General features: G+C 41.5%; 1 protein-coding gene across 1 annotated transcript in view; it reads right to left on the bottom strand.

Moving 5' to 3' along the window:
- DOCK7 (dedicator of cytokinesis 7) overlaps nt 1–16,961 on the bottom strand; it is a 193,924-nt gene that overhangs the window by 130,646 nt on the left and 46,317 nt on the right. The window contains exons 9-14 of the mRNA XM_049774381.1: nt 16,675–16,824; nt 14,468–14,548; nt 9,664–9,829; nt 6,066–6,208; nt 1,854–1,947; nt 1,016–1,178 (exon numbers count right to left, since the gene is read on the bottom strand). Coding sequence (XP_049630338.1) covers nt 1,016–1,178; nt 1,854–1,947; nt 6,066–6,208; nt 9,664–9,829; nt 14,468–14,548; nt 16,675–16,824 — 797 coding nt within the window. The remainder of the gene's footprint in view (nt 1–1,015; nt 1,179–1,853; nt 1,948–6,065; nt 6,209–9,663; nt 9,830–14,467; nt 14,549–16,674; nt 16,825–16,961) is intronic.

Below are 16,961 nucleotides of genomic sequence, written 5' to 3'. Positions count from 1 at the left end.
GAAAGACACGCATAGACTGTTATAAAATTTGTTAATTTTCTGCTTGTAATGGTAATCACTTAGAGGATTTTAGACAAAGGGATGGTTGATCTGCTTTGTCACCCTTAATAAACTGCATTAATGGTAGCAAAGAATAGGGCTAAGTTAGAAACACAGAGCAAACTTCAGGATCTGCAGAATCTCTGAGAACTCCAGTCCTTTCGGGCTACGAAGCTTTGGAGATGTGGTTCATCTAGATCAAGCTGTGCTTTTTTGGTTTGGTTTGGTTTGGTTTGGTTTGGTTTTGGGGTCACACCCGGTGGTGCTCAGGGGTTACTCCTAGATCTGCACTCAGAAATTACTCCTGATAGGCTAGGGGGACCATATGGGATGCTGGGATTGGAACCACAATCTGTCCTGGGTCGGGTGCATGCAAGGCAAATGCCTTTCCGCCGTGCTATCTCTCCAGCCCCTCCCTTTATATTTCTACAGGAGCAAGAGAGCATCCTGAAGCCAGGAGGGTTCAGTCTGCAGGTCACACCTAAAAATCTCAAGTCTCGTGTTTCTGGGGAAATGCACCCACTAGTAACAAGGGAGCCTTTGAGCATAGTGTGGTACATACATCTGACTCAGCACAGTGCTAGAGTCCTCAGAACATACCAGACAAAGCAGTAAGTAGGAGTTAAATATAAGCCTAACAGCCCACAGTTCAAATGCCACTCCAGTGGAGTTCCAGGCACAGCAGAAGTGTTAACCTCACCTCTTCTGAGCTCTACTACCTCTAATATTACCTCTAAGGTTCCTACCTCCAGCTATGAGGCTTATACATAGGGCAGGATATGGACAGAAATCAATATTATACCTGACACAAGGAAAATGCTTAACACGTGACAACTATCTTTTTTAAATCATTTAACAGGAACTAAAATAAGAAATAAATCTACACAAGCTTTGGGCAGTGTTTTATACAATTCTGGCTCAAACACTAGAATGGCAGCAACTGACTTCAGAATTCTCCAAAATTAAGATGTGGTACCTGTAAGTGGTATTTGGGACATATACATCCCTGGCGGGAAACTCCAGAATTTCTCGGGTCGGCCGGACTCTGCTGTCAGGGTAAAGCTTCACCTGCAGCAGCTCCGGAGTGAGGCAGTAATGGGGATTTTCCGGAGCAGGAGAAATGTCGATCTTTAGTTGAGCTGCAGAGATAAAAATTTCAGGAAAACAATGTGGCTATAATAAAACTACCAGATATTGGGGGGGGGGGGGATTAAAAGTCTTTGGAAAGACTCAGATGCTACTTTTGGCAAAAATTTGGGGAGGAAACCAAATTGAGTATCAGCTCAGACCTCTACATTATTTCATTTTATCCAGTTCAAAAGTTAGAAATTACGGATGCAAGTGCATGTAAAAGTAATACATTCTCGCTCCATGGAACAAAATAAGCAAAATTTAAAGATGAAAAAAACAGAGTGGGATCTACCAGAGGCACAAAACAACATTTTGAATGTTAAATGATTAAATTTCAATTTAATTTAAGTAATTAAACTTCAAAGGCAGGTTTTACTCTGGAACGGTTTGTTTTTATCACAACAGGAGCCTACTTATAAGTATTTAACACTCCCATTTCTTTCTTTTCCTTTAGGAAATATTTAGACGCTCGTCGTCATTTTTATTTCAGTAATTAAATGATCAAAGGTACTGAATTCAGCTTCCCAACTGTTAGAGCATTAGAGCAGATGGAAATCAGAAAGATTAGTCTATAAAGCCACATGGCAACTACACGCAATACAAGTGCGCACATATACACACAGACACACAAGGAATATAATTATAAATATGTCTATGATGTTAACACAAAACTTTAAAAATACCAGTGATAGGTCTTAATCGGCGCAGAACAGATGATGGTCTTCTCATGTCAGCAAGGAATTTGTACAGATCTTCATCACTTAAACGGTCTCCTTCCTGGTTTTAAAAATAAGACGGGCTCCATAAAACAAATGTATTCAACTGAATATATATACATATATATTATATATAATTATATATATTATATTATATATTTTTCTATTGCCTGTGCAGCCTACCTTTTCCCTTGAACTTACTGTGGAAAGTAAAATTAACATAACTATGATTAAAATTTTAGTGACATCCTTTACATCTTCAATGTTTAATCAGAGCCATAAATCTATCTATTTCTTTAAAGAAAATGATTTGTGGGGCCAGAGAGATAGCATGGAGTGAAAGCATTTGCCTTGCATGCAGAAGGTCGGTGGTTCAAATCCCGGCATCCCATATGGTCCCCCGAGCCTGCCAGGAGCGATTTCTGAGCATAGAGCCAGGAGTAACCCCTGAACGCTGCCGGGTGTGACCTAAAAAAAAAAATGGGGCTGGAGCAGTGGTGCGGAGCAGTAACATGTCTGCCTTGCCAGCACTAGTCTAGGATGACAGCAGTTCAATCCCCCAGCGTCCGATGTGGTCCCCCAAGCCAGAAGCAATTTCTGAGTGCATAGCCAGGAGTAACCCGAGTGCCACTGGTGTGGCCAAAAAAAATAAAAGGAATAAAGAATACAGACATAAGGGCCCGGAGAGATAGCACAGCGGCGTTTGCCTTGCAAGCAGCCGATCCGGGACCAAAGGTGGTTGGTTCAAATCCCGGTGTCCCATATGGTCCCCTGTGCCTGCCAGGAGCTATTTCTGAGCAGACAGCCAGGAGTAACCCCTGAGCAACGCCGTGTGTGGCCCAAAAACAAAAACAAAAAAAAAGAATACAGACATAAGACGCACGTGTTGCCTGAGTACATGCTGCCCACATACATATTGTTCTCATCTCCCTTCCTGAGATGTGGACTTTCCAGCTTTCATACCAGGTTATGTACTGGGGCTCTCTCCACCTTTGGATAAGTGTCTCTCCCTCTCCTTCCTTAGTACCTTCGAATAAAATCCATTTTTACTTCAAAAAATATAAGCTGGTGGAAAAAAATAAGGTCAGAACTAAATACCCAAGCCAAAGTCAATGACGACAGAATCAAAGGACCCAAACTCTAACAATCTAAATTTAAAAATGGACCTGTTGGGGCCGGCGAGGTGGCGCTAGAGGTAAGGTGTCTGCCTTGCGAGCGCTAGCCAAGGAAGGACCACGGTTCCCCATCCCCGGCGTCCCATATGGTCCCCCAAGCCAGGGGCAATTTCTGAGTGCTTAGCCAGGAGTAACCCCTGAGCATCAAATGGGTGTGGCCCGGAAAATAAAATAGGACCTGTTACACTGGTAGACCAGGGGGCTAAGGGTAGAGGCATGGGATGCATGCTGGGAATTTTGGTGGAGAGAGGTCAACACTGGTGGTAGGAATGGCCCTAATCCACTGTCTCTATATGCCTGAAATACAACTATGAAGGATTTATGATTCACAGTGGTTTCAACAAAATAGAATTAAAAAATAAGAATACATATAAACATAGACATGGGACACCACTAGACATTTATTACACTTAAATCTGTATTTGTTCTTCCCACTCAAACTTCTCTAATACAAGCAGACAGCACTGGCCAAATTTTAAAAAGGAAAATTAAGGAGTGTTTTTGGTTTGTTTTGGTTTTATGGCCCATATCTGGCCAGGCTCAAGACTTAATCCTGGCTCTGAATTCAGGGCCCATTTTCGGGGCTGGAGGTGTTTCTCAAGGTACCATTTGGGCTGCCGGGGATTGAGTCCAAGATGTCCAAGTGCAAGGCAAACACCTCATCTACTGTACTATCTCTCTACCCTGCAAAGAAATACTCTTAAAGAAAGAAACAAATATTCAGACAATAAGATCAGAAAGAACACTGGAAAGAAATGTCATTAAGAAAAGTGATAAGCGGGGCCTGGAGAGATAGCACAGCGGCATTTGCCTTGCAAGTAGTCGAACCAGGACCTAAGGTGGTTGGTTCGAATCCCGGTGTCCTATATGGTCTCCCGTGCCTGCCAGGAGCTATTTCTGAACAGACAGCCAGGAGTAACCCCTGAGCACTGCCGGGTGTGACCCAAAAACCAAAAAAAAAAAAAAAAAAAAAGAAAGAAGAAGGAAGGAAGGAAGGAAGGAAGGAAGGAAGGAAGGAAGGAAGGAAGGAAGGAAGGAAGGAAGGAAGGAAGGAAGGAAGGAAGGAAGGAAGGAAGGAAGGAAGGAAGGAAGGAAGGAAGGAAGAGAAAGGAAGGGAAGGAAGGAAGGAAGGAAGGAAGGAAGGAAGGAAGGAAGGAAGGAAGGAAGGAAGGAAGGAAGGAAGGAAGGAAGGAAGGAAGGAAGGAAGGAAGGAAGGAAGGAAGGAAGGAAGGAAGAAGAAGAAAGAAGAAGAAAGAAAGAAAGAAAGAAAGAAAGAAAGAAGAAAGAAAGAAAGAAAGAAAGAAAGAAAGAAAGAAAGACAAGAAAAGAAAAAAGAAAGAAAGAAAACTCTTCTACATCCAACTAGAACTAACTTTTCAATTCAATGTTAATTTTTCTTCATACAATTTAAAAAAACCTATTGGTGGGGCTGGAGCATTGGTGCAAGCAGTAGGAGGTTTGCCTTGCATGCACTAACCTAGGATGGACCGTGGTTGATTCCATATGGTCCCCCAAGCCAGGAACGATTTCTGAGCACATAGCCAGAAGTAACCCATCCCTGAGCATCACCAAAAACAAAAACAAAAACAAAACAAAATAATAATAATAATAATAATAATGCCAAAAAATAACTATTGGTTTATTTTATTCTTTCAAATTCAATTTATAAATTTATTTACCCAAATGTCCTATTTAAAATATAGTATAGTTTTAATAAATAGTTCATATATTGTCACTTTATCTTATTTGGTAATAAATATATTTAAGTTATTTTGATACTAAAAACCAACATGGGGCCATAGGTTTTTTTCCCATTATTATATTTTGAATAGGGTACAGTTTTTCTAAATCTATTATTTATAAAAGCAATTTTGGGGGGGGTTCATACTCAATGATGCTCAGGGATTACTCCTGGCTCTACAATCAGGAATTATGACTGGTGGTGCTTGAGGGATGGATGCTGGGGAACAAACCTGGGTAAGCTGTGTGCAAGGCAAGTGTCCTACTCTCTGTACTATCACCTGGCCCCATAAAGATAATTTTTAAGGTTTAAAAAAACAGTACAGCAAGTAAGGCACTTGCTTACTGATTGTATCCCCAGTACCACATATGGTCCTCCAAGTGACCCTTAATTGCAGACCCTTAAGTAAGACCTGAACACAGCTAGACGTGGTCCAAACTCTAAAAGATAAAACAGAGGCTGGAGAGATAGCATGGAGGTAAGGTGTTTGCTTTGCATGCAGAAGGTCAGTGGTTTGAATCCCGGCATCCCATATGGTCCCCTGAACCTGCCAGGGGCGATTTCTGAGCGTAAAGCTAGGAGTAGCCCCTGAGCGCTGCTGGGTGTGACCCAAAAACAAAAACAAAAATAAATTTAAATTAAAAAAAATTTTTAAAAAGATAAAATAGAATAAAGTGATTCTTAATATTTGGATGGCTGATGACCATTACAGCTTGAAATGAGACTTTGAGAAAACTTTTTCAGTAACCTTATATATACATGAATGATTATGACCCCCCAAAATTGGTCCCATCAATTCTTAAAACATAATCTCTCCTTCAAGCATAGAATTAACACAGACTATTAAAAAAAATCTTTACTGGGCCCGGAGAGATAGCACAGCGGCGTTTGCTTTGCAAGCAGCCGATCCAGGAGCTATTTCTGAGCAGACAGCCAGGAGTAACCCCTGAGCACCGCCAGGTGTGACCCAAAAACAAAAAACAAAACAAACAAACAAACAAAAAAATCCTTACTTAGAATTCATTAGGCTCTAGCTAGATTTAACTATAGTTAAGCTTTCAAGTGTATTTTATTATTGCCTAACTTTTATTCCCTGTTGGCAGGAGAGACCATTTCCCCTTAAACCTTTAATTTCTTGAGATCACCATCATGGAGCAATGCATATAAACTAGATGTAAATGCACAATCACTAATTTTCAAAAACCAAAGGTGCAAACATGTATGTAAAGATTCCCCTATAATTCCTACATGCTAGAACAATACCTGCTTAAAAAAATTGGTCACAGTGAGGGTAGCAGGCCGGAAACTCGTCAAGTTACAGGCATCATCTCCACTTGTCGTTCTCTCCAGCGACCGTCGACCCACGATGCTGGAATTTCTCCTCTCAGACCAAGACCCTTTGCGTTCTACCGAAGAACAGAAGGCAGAGATTCATTTCACTGACTTAAAAATGCCTTTTAAAGCAGCTTTCCAAACACAAGGGAGGGAGAAATATACAAAGAAGTTGAAAGCCACCCAATTTAGCATATTGATGACATCCTAATAATTTTGCTTCTGAAAGGATGACTAAGGAAGCATTTGTTCAGTCTTCCAGTCTTTGACACTTAAGAATGCCATGTGGTGGGGGCTGGAGAGATAGCATGGAGGTAAGGCATTTGTCTTGCATGCAGGAGGATGGTGGTTCGAACCCCAGCATCCCATATGGTCCCTCGAGCCTGCTGGGGGCAATTTCTGAGCATAAAGCCAGGAGTAACTGAGTGCTGCCGGTGTGACCCAAAAACTAAAAAAAAAAAAAAAAAGAAAGAAAAAAAAAGAAAAAGAAAAAAAAGAATGCCACATGGTGCCACTTAGAGAACCCAGGTTGTCCACAGGCAAAACAAGCACTTAATTCCTATACTATTTCTCTAGCACTGAAACAGCATTTCAGGATGCTTACCTTAAAATCTCTTTGCAGGGTTTCTTTATTAGTTAAGATCAATTAGAAGAATTAAGTTGAAAATCCAAAAAGAAATAAAAAAATTGGAGATTTAGAGGCCGGAATGGTGGTGCAAGCGGTAGGGCCTTTGCCTTGTGCGCACTAACCTAGGACAGACCGAGGTTCAATCTGCCAGAGATCCATGTAGTCCCCCAAGCCATGAGCGATTTCTGAGCGCATAGCCAGGAGTGACCCATGAGTATCACTGGGTATGGCCCAAAAAGAAAAAAAAAATTGGGAGATTTAATAAAACAAACCAAGTACTAGAAAGTCTAGTGGGCTAAGGGGCTTGCCTGGTATGCAGCTGTCCTGGGTTCAAACCCTGGCACAGAATACGGTCTCCAGTGGCCTGTCAAAAGTGATCCCTGAGTACAGAGCCAGAAGTAAGCCCTAAGCATAGCTGGGTATAGCCCAAAACAAATCATTGAAAAAGAACGAAACAAGCTCACAAATAAACTACATCACGCTAGATTATGCAAGAGCAGATTATACAAGTACACATGGAAGACATCAAGATATAATATATGCTAAGCCAAATAAATATAGATGAAGTAAAACATAATGAATTCAAATTAAAGGTAGGTAAGACATATATACTAAGGACAGAGAAATCCATCTATAAATTAGTAACAAGAAAATTTAGATCCAGATGTACAAGTATGTAGAAGTTAGTAGCCAACAAGTGAAAGCAGAAATGAAAAGGGAAGTAAATTAGAAACCATGAAAATAAAAATACAATATTGCTGGCTGGAGAACAGTAGAGCGGGTAAGGTATTTGCCTGACCCACATATAATTCTGGTTTAATTCCTGGCACCCCATACAGCCCCCTGAGCACAGCTCAATGTGGACCAGCCTCTTCCAAATATAATACTGCAGAACATGGGGGTATTGCTGAAAGAGAGCACAAATAGGTGCTCAAAAAAGAGCCAAATAGATCTGATAAGGGAAAGAGGGCCAGGAGATAGTTCAACTGGTTTGTGTGAATGTTTTGTCAGGGTTAGTTCCCTGGCACCACATGGACCCAGAGCAGCACCAAGTATGACCCCCAGCACAGCCAAGTATGGTTATAACCCTCCCCCAAAAGAAAACTCTCAAATCAGTAAGAGCAAAATTATTCTTCAAAAGCTAGAATTAGGGTTGGGGGCCCTTGAGTTCAAGGTCTGGAGCACATTCTTTCTATGCAGAGGTTCCCAGGTCTTTGGTTTACAGCATATGGTCACCCCCCAAGTACAGTAAGAGTGATCCCCAAGCACTGAGCCAGCAGTTGTCTCCCCAGCACTGCCAGGTATGACCTAAAGCCCAGAAAAATCTAGAAGAAGAAAATATTACACACAAAGCAACATGAAAAAAAATAGAACCAAAAAAGGCTAACTAAAACTAATAAATGGGGGCTGGAGAGATAGCACGAAGGTAAGGCGTTTGCCTTTCATGCAGGAGGTCATCGGTTCGAATCCCAGTGCCCCATATGGTCCCCTGTGCTTGCCAGGAGCAATTTCTGAGCCTGGAGCCAGGAATAACCCGAGCACTGCCGGGTGTGACCCAAAAACCACACACACACAAAAAAAAAAACAACTAATAAATGGAACAGACACTGGAAAAGCATCAAAGAAAAATTCATAGAACAAAAATCATATTTTCTGAAAAACTACAATTTTGTTTTGGAACCACAGCTGGTGGTGCTCAGAGGTTACTCCTGGCTCTATGCTCAGAAATCACTCCTGACAAGCTTGGGGGACCAAATGTACTAACATAGATTGAACCTAGGTCAGCCACATACATTACTGCGTACCATTTCCCCACTCCCTACAGATAAAATGTTTTCAACTTTATGGGGCATAAAGAGATAATACAGTAGACAGGGTGCTTGCCTTGAGTACAGGGAACCCAGATACCTTATATGGTCCCCTGATCACTACCTGGAGTGATGCTGAAATAGAGCCAGATATAAGTCCGGTGCACCACTATCTAGCCCAAACTCTTCAACCAAAAATATTATGCTAAGTGAAGGAAAAGAGCTGCAAAAATCTAAACAATGTATAATTTAGATCAAAATGTCCAACATGGAGAAATTCATACATACAGAACAGATGACCTTGTGTAGGGTTGAGTTTGAGGATTAAAAAAGGGCTAGGATTAAAGATAGATAATGAGCAACAAAATTTTATATATATATATAATTTTATATATATTTTATATATAATTTTATATATATAATTTATATATAAATTTATATATAATATATAATATTTTATATATAATTTTATATATATAATTTATATATATAAATTAGTTTTTGGGTCATACCCAGCAGCGCTCAGGGGTTACTCCTGGCTCTACGCTCAGAAATCGCTCCTGGCAGGCATCGGAGACCCTATGGGATGCCGAGATTCGAACCACTGTCCTTCTGCATGCAAGGCAAATGCCCTACCTCCAAGCTATCTCTCCAGCCCCACAAAATTATATTTTTAAGATGGTTATAGAACCTTTAAAAATACCTAAAAATACTGAAATGTACACTTTTAGCAGATGGATTATATAGCATGGGAATTACATTTCTCTAAAGTTGGCCAAGAAAAAAATAAAGGCAAAAAGAAAAATCAAAAATATTTATGTCACATTATGTTGCAAGAAAAATATTCTATCTTTAGAAACTCTTTACAGGAGCCGGGCGGTGGCGCTGGAGGTAAGGTGCCTGCCTTGCCTGCGCTAGCCTAGGACGGACTGCGGTTCGATTCCCCGGCGTCCCATATGGTCCCCCAAGAAGCCAGGAGCAACTTCTGAGCGCATAGCCAGGAGTAACCCCTGAGCGTCACAGGGTGTGGCCCAAAAACCAAAAAAAAAAAAAAAAGAAAAGAAAAGAAACTCTTTACATCAAACACTCTTACCTCCAGTACTTATTTCTACCTCTGTAGAATCTCGTTCCAAACTACCAGCACTGCTAACGATATTCATTAAATGGATCGCAGTCCAAGCAAAAGGCATGCGATACTTCCCAAGCCTTTGGCAAAACTGGTCAGCTTGACTTTTCAGTTTCTCCAGCTTTTCCTTGTTCTGCAAAACAAAACTTTATAATTATATGATTATGCTCAAAAGAAATGAATTAAAAGCTATTTCACCACCTATAACAAAGATACGCTACAAGATCTCAAGTCTTAGCAAAAATGGGAAAACAATCTATGCCAGAGGTTCCCAAACATATTAGACCTAGAGCCACTTCTAGAAGAAACAAAGATCATTCAGTAGCACCTCTGGAACTCTACGTTCTTAAAATGAACAGAAGTCACCCAAAGATACTGTCAGTCCCCTAGATCTTTCCAATGACTCCTTCATCACTTGTGGAAATGCCAGACATTTTTTTTTTTTTGGTTTTTGGGCCACACCCGGTGGTGCTCAGGGGTTACTCCTGGCTGACTGCTCAGAAATAGCTCCTGGCAGGCACAGGGGACCATATGGGACACCGGGATTCGAACCAACCAGCTTTGGTCCTGGATCGGCTGCTTGCAAGGCAAGCGCTGCTGTGCTATCTCTCCGGGCCCTTCAGAGACTTTTTAACAGTGTAATTCCTGAACCACTGAATAATATCTAACCATGCTAAAGATGTATGGGGTTAGTAAGTATGGAATTTCCTTTTTTTTTTTTTTTTTTTTTTTTTTTGGCTTTTGGGTCACACCCAGCGATGCTCAGGGGTTAATCCTGGCTCTGCGCTCAGAAATTGCTACTGGCAAGCTCGGGGAACCATATGGGATGCTGGGACTTGAACCACCCACCATCAGTCATGCAAGGCAAACACCCTACCGATGGCTATGCTATCTCTCTAGCCCCAAGACTGGAATTTCTGTATGTGCTTATCTCTTCTTGAGAGATAAGGGGGATGGAAATGTCAAACTTTTCACTGTTTGTATTATGTTTTGTAATTTTTTTGTCTTTGGGTCACACCTAGCAGTGCTCTGGGAACCAACTGGGATGTGGAGATTGAACTAAAATCAGCCACATGCCAGGCAAAGGCCTAAACCTAGTTCTCTGCCCCACATTGTTTTGTTTTTTTTTTGTTTTTTTTTGGGGGGGGGGTCACACCTGGCAGTGCTCAGGGGTTACTCCTTGCTCTATGCTCAGAAATCGCTCCTGGCAGGCTTGGGGGACCATATGGGATGCTGGGATTTGAACCAATGACCTTCTGCATAAAAGGCAAACGCCTTACCTCCATGCTATCTCTCCGGTTCCTCTGCTCCTACATTTTTTTAGATCTCAAAAGTACTATATTATGAAAGAAAGCAATAGAATATTTCCATAACAACTGCTAACTACAAAACATGCCAGAAATAAATGGTTAAATTTTATTACTCTGAAAGAGGGAAGAAACTGGGCCAATCTGAAATACTCCCTAATGTCTTACCAGCCACAAAGGGAGATGAGAGTGGTGGGCACAAAGGGGTGAAGAATAAACAGGCTCAGTAACCAGAGAAACAAAGGAAAAAAAATCTTCATGAAACCATCAGAAAAAGTTCTTGGCCATACAAACAGCCTCTGCCTGCCTGGCCCAACTCCTAAGTGAATCCCAAAAAGAGTAATACAGGGTACAATCACGTGAACACTGACATCAAGTCTCTCTCTTTCGCTTCCCACATCGGATGCTGATGTAGAAGAGTTTAGGCATATGAGAATGGCAACGCAATGGCCATGGGGCTAGACCTTTTGCTTGGGATGCCAAGGAACAAACTCAGGTCAGAAGTGTGCAAGGCAAATACCCTACACCTATTTTGCTATCACTCATTTTTTAATCAAGGTAATATTATTCTATACCCTAGCTTCTGTGGGTCACAAGCCCACATGGGGTCATATAATTTTATTTTTTAAACACGATTTTCTTTTAATATTATTATTATTATTTATTATTATTATTATTTTGTTTGTTTTTGGGTCACACCTGACTCTACACAGAGCTTACTCCTGGCTCTACACCAGTGCTTCTCAATTAATTTTTGTCATGCCCCCCTAGAAAGAAGAAAACATTTTTCGTGCCCCCCACACACGACTGTAAATAGTGTCTTTATTTAAAAAAAACTTTAACCTGCAAAACAAAAATATATAAAATAATTCGAGCTGATTTTTTAATCAGAGGTGATATCTGGATTAATGGCTACAATGAGCACGTTTTGCAATGCACAGCTTTTCGAAGTGGGGTTTGAAGCAGGACACAGCAACTCACAGCTCCACAGACATACAGAGACATAAACACGGGGCTTAGCTTGTTATGACAGTGTTTACCGAGCTCTAACGCGCTCCCCTTTATGGAGCCTCGCGCTCCCCTTTATGGAGCCTCGCGCCCCCCCCTGGGGGGCATGCCCCACTATTTGAGAAGCATTGCTCTACACTCAGGAATTATTCCTTGAGATACTCATAGAACTATATGGGGTACGAGTGATCAAACCTGGGTTAGCTTCGTGCAAAGTAAATGGCCTACCTGCTGAACTATCTCTCCAGCCCCTGATCATGTAGCTTTTTAAAAAAAAAAAAAAACTGTCTTGGGGCCAGAGAGATAGCATGGAGATAAAGTGTTTGCCTTGCATGCAGAAGGTCGGTGGTTCAAATCCCGGCACCCCATATGGTCCCCTAAGCCTGCCAGGAGCGATTTCTGAGCCTAGAGCCAGGAGTAACCCCTGAGCACTGCCGGTGTGACCCAAAAACAAACAAACAAAAAAACTGTCTTAAAATAAATTTCATTGTTGCCAGTAAATGTTTGATTTATATCCCTACTTTATATACTTATAAAACCCCATGGCCATAGAAATATTTTTCAAAAAATTTTATGGAAAAGCAAAATGCTGTCATAAGTGGAAAATGTTTTAAGAAACCCTGATTTACATGACTATTGAGGGTACAATTTTATATGTTTTCAAAATATGTTACCAAGGCCAAATCAATAGTACAGTAGGTAAGAAATTTTTGTCTTGCACACAGCAAACCTTGACATCCCATAGCATCTGCCAAGCACCACCAGGATTAATTTATGAGCAGAGCTAGGAGTAATCACTGAGCATCACTGGGTTTGGCCCAAAAGCAAAACCCAAGACAAACAAAGCTACCATCCTACAACCACCACCAACAAACTAGGATCTCTACCAAGTCCAATGGCCCTTCCTTCCCTTTCAGCCCTTCTCCTTCCTCCTCTGCATCTATCTGTGTTGAGGCCACAGGGGTGTTTCCATTTGGTTTGAACTGGTTCTGTGTTTTGCAGTTCTCACTTTGGGCCAAGATATTAAGCACTACTAAGTATATTAACTTACATCCGGGAAGAGAGGCATGAGCTGCTATTGTGCCCTCAAGAAAACAGCACAAATGTGATTTGTAAAATGAAGTCTTGGGAATGCGAGGTTCCAACAGATGTAAGATCGGTTTTTATTCTCTTTTTTTCCATGTGTTAGACTATTAATTTTCACAGGTCCAAACACTGGGTCTAGACAAGCCTGTCTCCTCTCTGCCCAAAGTCAAACCTGCAAGGCTATCTGCTATTCTCATGCTAACTCAGGGTGTCTGGCATTTGGGGCTCACTATTCACCTTTGTGAATAAGGCTATCCAAATTCTAGTTATTGATCACTCAAGAGCAAAATAGAGACTATATTTTCATCTTTTCCTTTTTGGGCCACACCTGGCACTGCTCAGGGCTAACTCCTGATGCAATGCTTGGGGGTCTCTCCTGATAGTGCTCAGGGTACCATTTGGTATGGGAGACAGTACATAGACTGCCCATGCACTCCAGCCCTGTAGTTTCTATTTTTTTTTTTTTTTTGGGTCACACCCGGCATTGCTCAGGGGTTACTCCTGGCTGTCTGCTCAGAAATAGCTCCTGGCAGGCACGGGGGACCATATGGGACACCAGGATTCGAACCAACCACCTTTGGTCCTGGATCAGCCGTTTGCAAGGCAAACGCCGCTGTGCTATCTCTCCGGGCCCTAGTTTCTATTTTTATCACAGTTCTTAATTATTTAGTCAGTCAGAGGGTTTAATACTTTTGTTTGTTTGGGGCCATACCTGGCAGTGCTAAGGGCTTACTCTGGCTCTATACTCAGAGATCATTCCTGGTGGGCCTCAGGAAACCATTTGGAATGCCAGGGATCAAACCCAGGTTGGCTGTGCACAAGGTAAACATTCTATCTTCTGTACTATCTCTCAGGGCCTATCTCTCTTAAGTTTTATGAGGAAGAATTCCATCAACATGACTATTTTGTAAATACAGGGGAGAAAATTTTGTTTATTTGGTTTTTGGCCACATCTAGCTTTTGGTCAGACTTTGGTCAGACTTATTCCTGACACTGCATTCAGGAATCATTCCTGGTGGGCATAAGGATTGGCAGGTGTCAGACGGGCTGCCAAGGACAGAATCTGGGTTGGCCACATGCAAGTCAAGAACCCAACTTACAATTACTATAACTGTAACAAGACAGGAACAGTTTAACTCAGTTTTTACTGAGTTGGGGGGACCCCAAAGAATTAATTAGGGGGTAGGGCACACATTAAGGATAACACCACATATGATACAAGACAGGAGACCAAAAAGATGTAGAAGAAAGGAAGTAAGGGGCCAATGGAGAAAAGTGAATTATCAGGAAAGTTTTTTAACATGTGCTGTACAGTATCTCCCCAAATTACAACAGTAATAATGTGGGGGATAAGAGGCATGACACTCTACCTTGGTGGCATCCGCTTCCTTAAAAATCATATAAGGTTCAGCACATTCTCCTATGTCTCCTTGCTGGAGGACTTTTTCAAGCTGTCAAAGGAAAAGAACAAATGGTGTTAAGCTTAAAAAAAAAAAAAAAGGCAAACTTGAAAACCACTAAGAACCAGCAAAAAAGAAAAATGACTATAAACTTGACCCTCCCCCAAATCTTTGTCATTTAAGATATCTCAATCCCAACAGTCCTCCTCAGACTCCAAATGGGCTCATGCATTAGTCTTGAAAACCCCTCTAGGGATGCCTGTCTTTGCTCCAAAGTCTTTAACTGTATGGATTTCCTTCTTTGTGGAGGATTTCTTTCTTTCCAAGACCATGGAACTGTATTCAATCACCTCGAAAAATACCTTCACTCAACAGCTAAAGTGCAATTAAACAACTAGACATTACAGCCCCATTAGGCTGATAAATAAGATTACCCATTGCTAGAATGGAGAGATCAAAAAGTGGATAGGGCACTTGCCTTGCAAGTTGCTGACCTGGGTTCAATCTCAAAACTTTATCTAGTGCCCCAAGTGCTGTCAGGACTGATTCCTGAGTGCAGAGCTAGAAATAAGCACTGAGCACTGCAGGATGTGACCCCAAAATTTAAAATAATAATCAGCCATTGTGGAAGCTGTACTGGAATTTATCACTCAGATTCTAAATAACAGCTAAGTCACTGAGGTTAAGGGAGATTATGATTTCACTGCCAGCCAATTCATAATAAACTTTCCAAATCCCAAGGCCTACTTAGTTTAGGGTAACTTAAAGACTAATTTATCTCAAGCAAGGGTAAAAGTTAGATGAGCTGGATTGGCCAAGGGAGGCTGGGTTCATTTTGGTACCACATGGTCCCAAAGCACACATGGGAATGACCCCAAGCTATGACTTGGAACTAGTCCCCTCTGCACTGCCAGCTGTGACCCTAAAACAGAACAAGGGAAGCACACTCCTCAGAAGCCTGAAAAAAATCCCTGCTCGAGAGGAAGCAGAACTTTAGCTAAACAAGAGAGGCTCATGGGGTTGGAAAGAGAATACAGTGGGGAGGGTGCTTGCCTTGCAAGTCTAAAAGCTAACTGGGTTTAATCCCCCACATCCCATCTGCTTCCCTGAGCACTGCCTACTCAGAATAATTCCTGAGTACAGACCCAGGAGTAATCCCTTTGAACTCCTAGGTATGGCTTGGAAACAAACAAACAAATAGAAAAAGATATTTTTTTTTCCTGGTGATAAACCAGACTAAAAAGAGGAACCTGAAGACACGCATAGAATGTCCATAGAAACACTGGTAAAGTTTATGCCAAATTCCAAAGCCACCTTCTTGCCCAGGCCACTGACCATTTGAATCTTTGTGATGTGAACATTCTGCAAAGATGACTCGGGGTGCGGCTCAGTGGTAGAGAACACTCCTGGCAATTCATGAACCTTCAAGCACTGCCAGATGTCACCCCAAAGGACCCATCCCACCTCTACCACCCCAAGTAATAGAGAACCCACCATCAAATTCATCAGGCCAAGCATCATATGTTATGGCCTCTGGGTCCTAGCAGTACTGGGGGGACCCCCGAAAAAATTGTAAACTTGTTGAAAAGTAATAAAGACACAGATCTGTTGTCTTGGGAAAGAAAGCAGCCCAGCTGGACTCAGGCAGCATATTTCAACATCATCTTTCACATGGATACTCAGCCTGCCAGCAGTCCCTCCTACAGATCTCAAGCTCACTTGGTGACCTCCAAAATCAATGTGGGGGCTGAGGTGGTGCTGCATCTCCATCCAAGAGTCTGTTCTCTCAAAAACTCAAACAAATAAAGAGCCCCAGTCAAGAATACTGAAGCCATTCCAAAGGTGTGATCTGGTGTTATATTAAGGAATATCAGATTTTCTAAAAATGTTGAAGTGATAGCACAGCAGGTGGGATGCTTGCCTTATATGTGGTCATCCTGGGTTCAATTCCCAGGTTTTATTGTTGGCATTTCATATGGTCCCCCGAGACTGCCAGCAGTGATTTCTGAGCACAGAGCCAGGAATAATTCTGAGTACCGCTGGGTGTGGCCCCCCAAAAAATAATAAAATAAAAAATGCATAAAGGCAAAAGCTTTGCCCTTTAATACCTGACAACTAACAATGAAACCAGAGTACAGACATTACTCAAATAGAGCAACACAGTCCACCATCCTCACCTTTATAACAAGAAATACATCTTGGGAAGGGTAAGTGATAGAAAAAATAGCTGATCTCGCCAGCGTGGTAATAGCAGCAGGGGGAACGTGTGGACGCAACAAACCTTTCATCTGCTCAGAATTTAGGTCAAAATAAAAGTTTTCTGAAATCTAAAAGAAAAAAGCATTTATTATTAAATTTTAAAATCTGCATCTTTTGTAAAGACTAAAAACCTTATATATACCCAGTTTTAAAATATGAAAGGTGTAAACCATTACACAATAAGATTTTTTTTTTTTTTTTTTTG

This window comes from Suncus etruscus, chromosome 6 (assembly GCF_024139225.1).
Source record: "Suncus etruscus isolate mSunEtr1 chromosome 6, mSunEtr1.pri.cur, whole genome shotgun sequence".
Taxonomy (NCBI): domain Eukaryota; kingdom Metazoa; phylum Chordata; class Mammalia; order Eulipotyphla; family Soricidae; genus Suncus; species Suncus etruscus.
The sequence above is the reverse complement of the archived record's forward strand: the minus strand, read 5'-3'. Positions and strand labels throughout refer to the sequence as shown.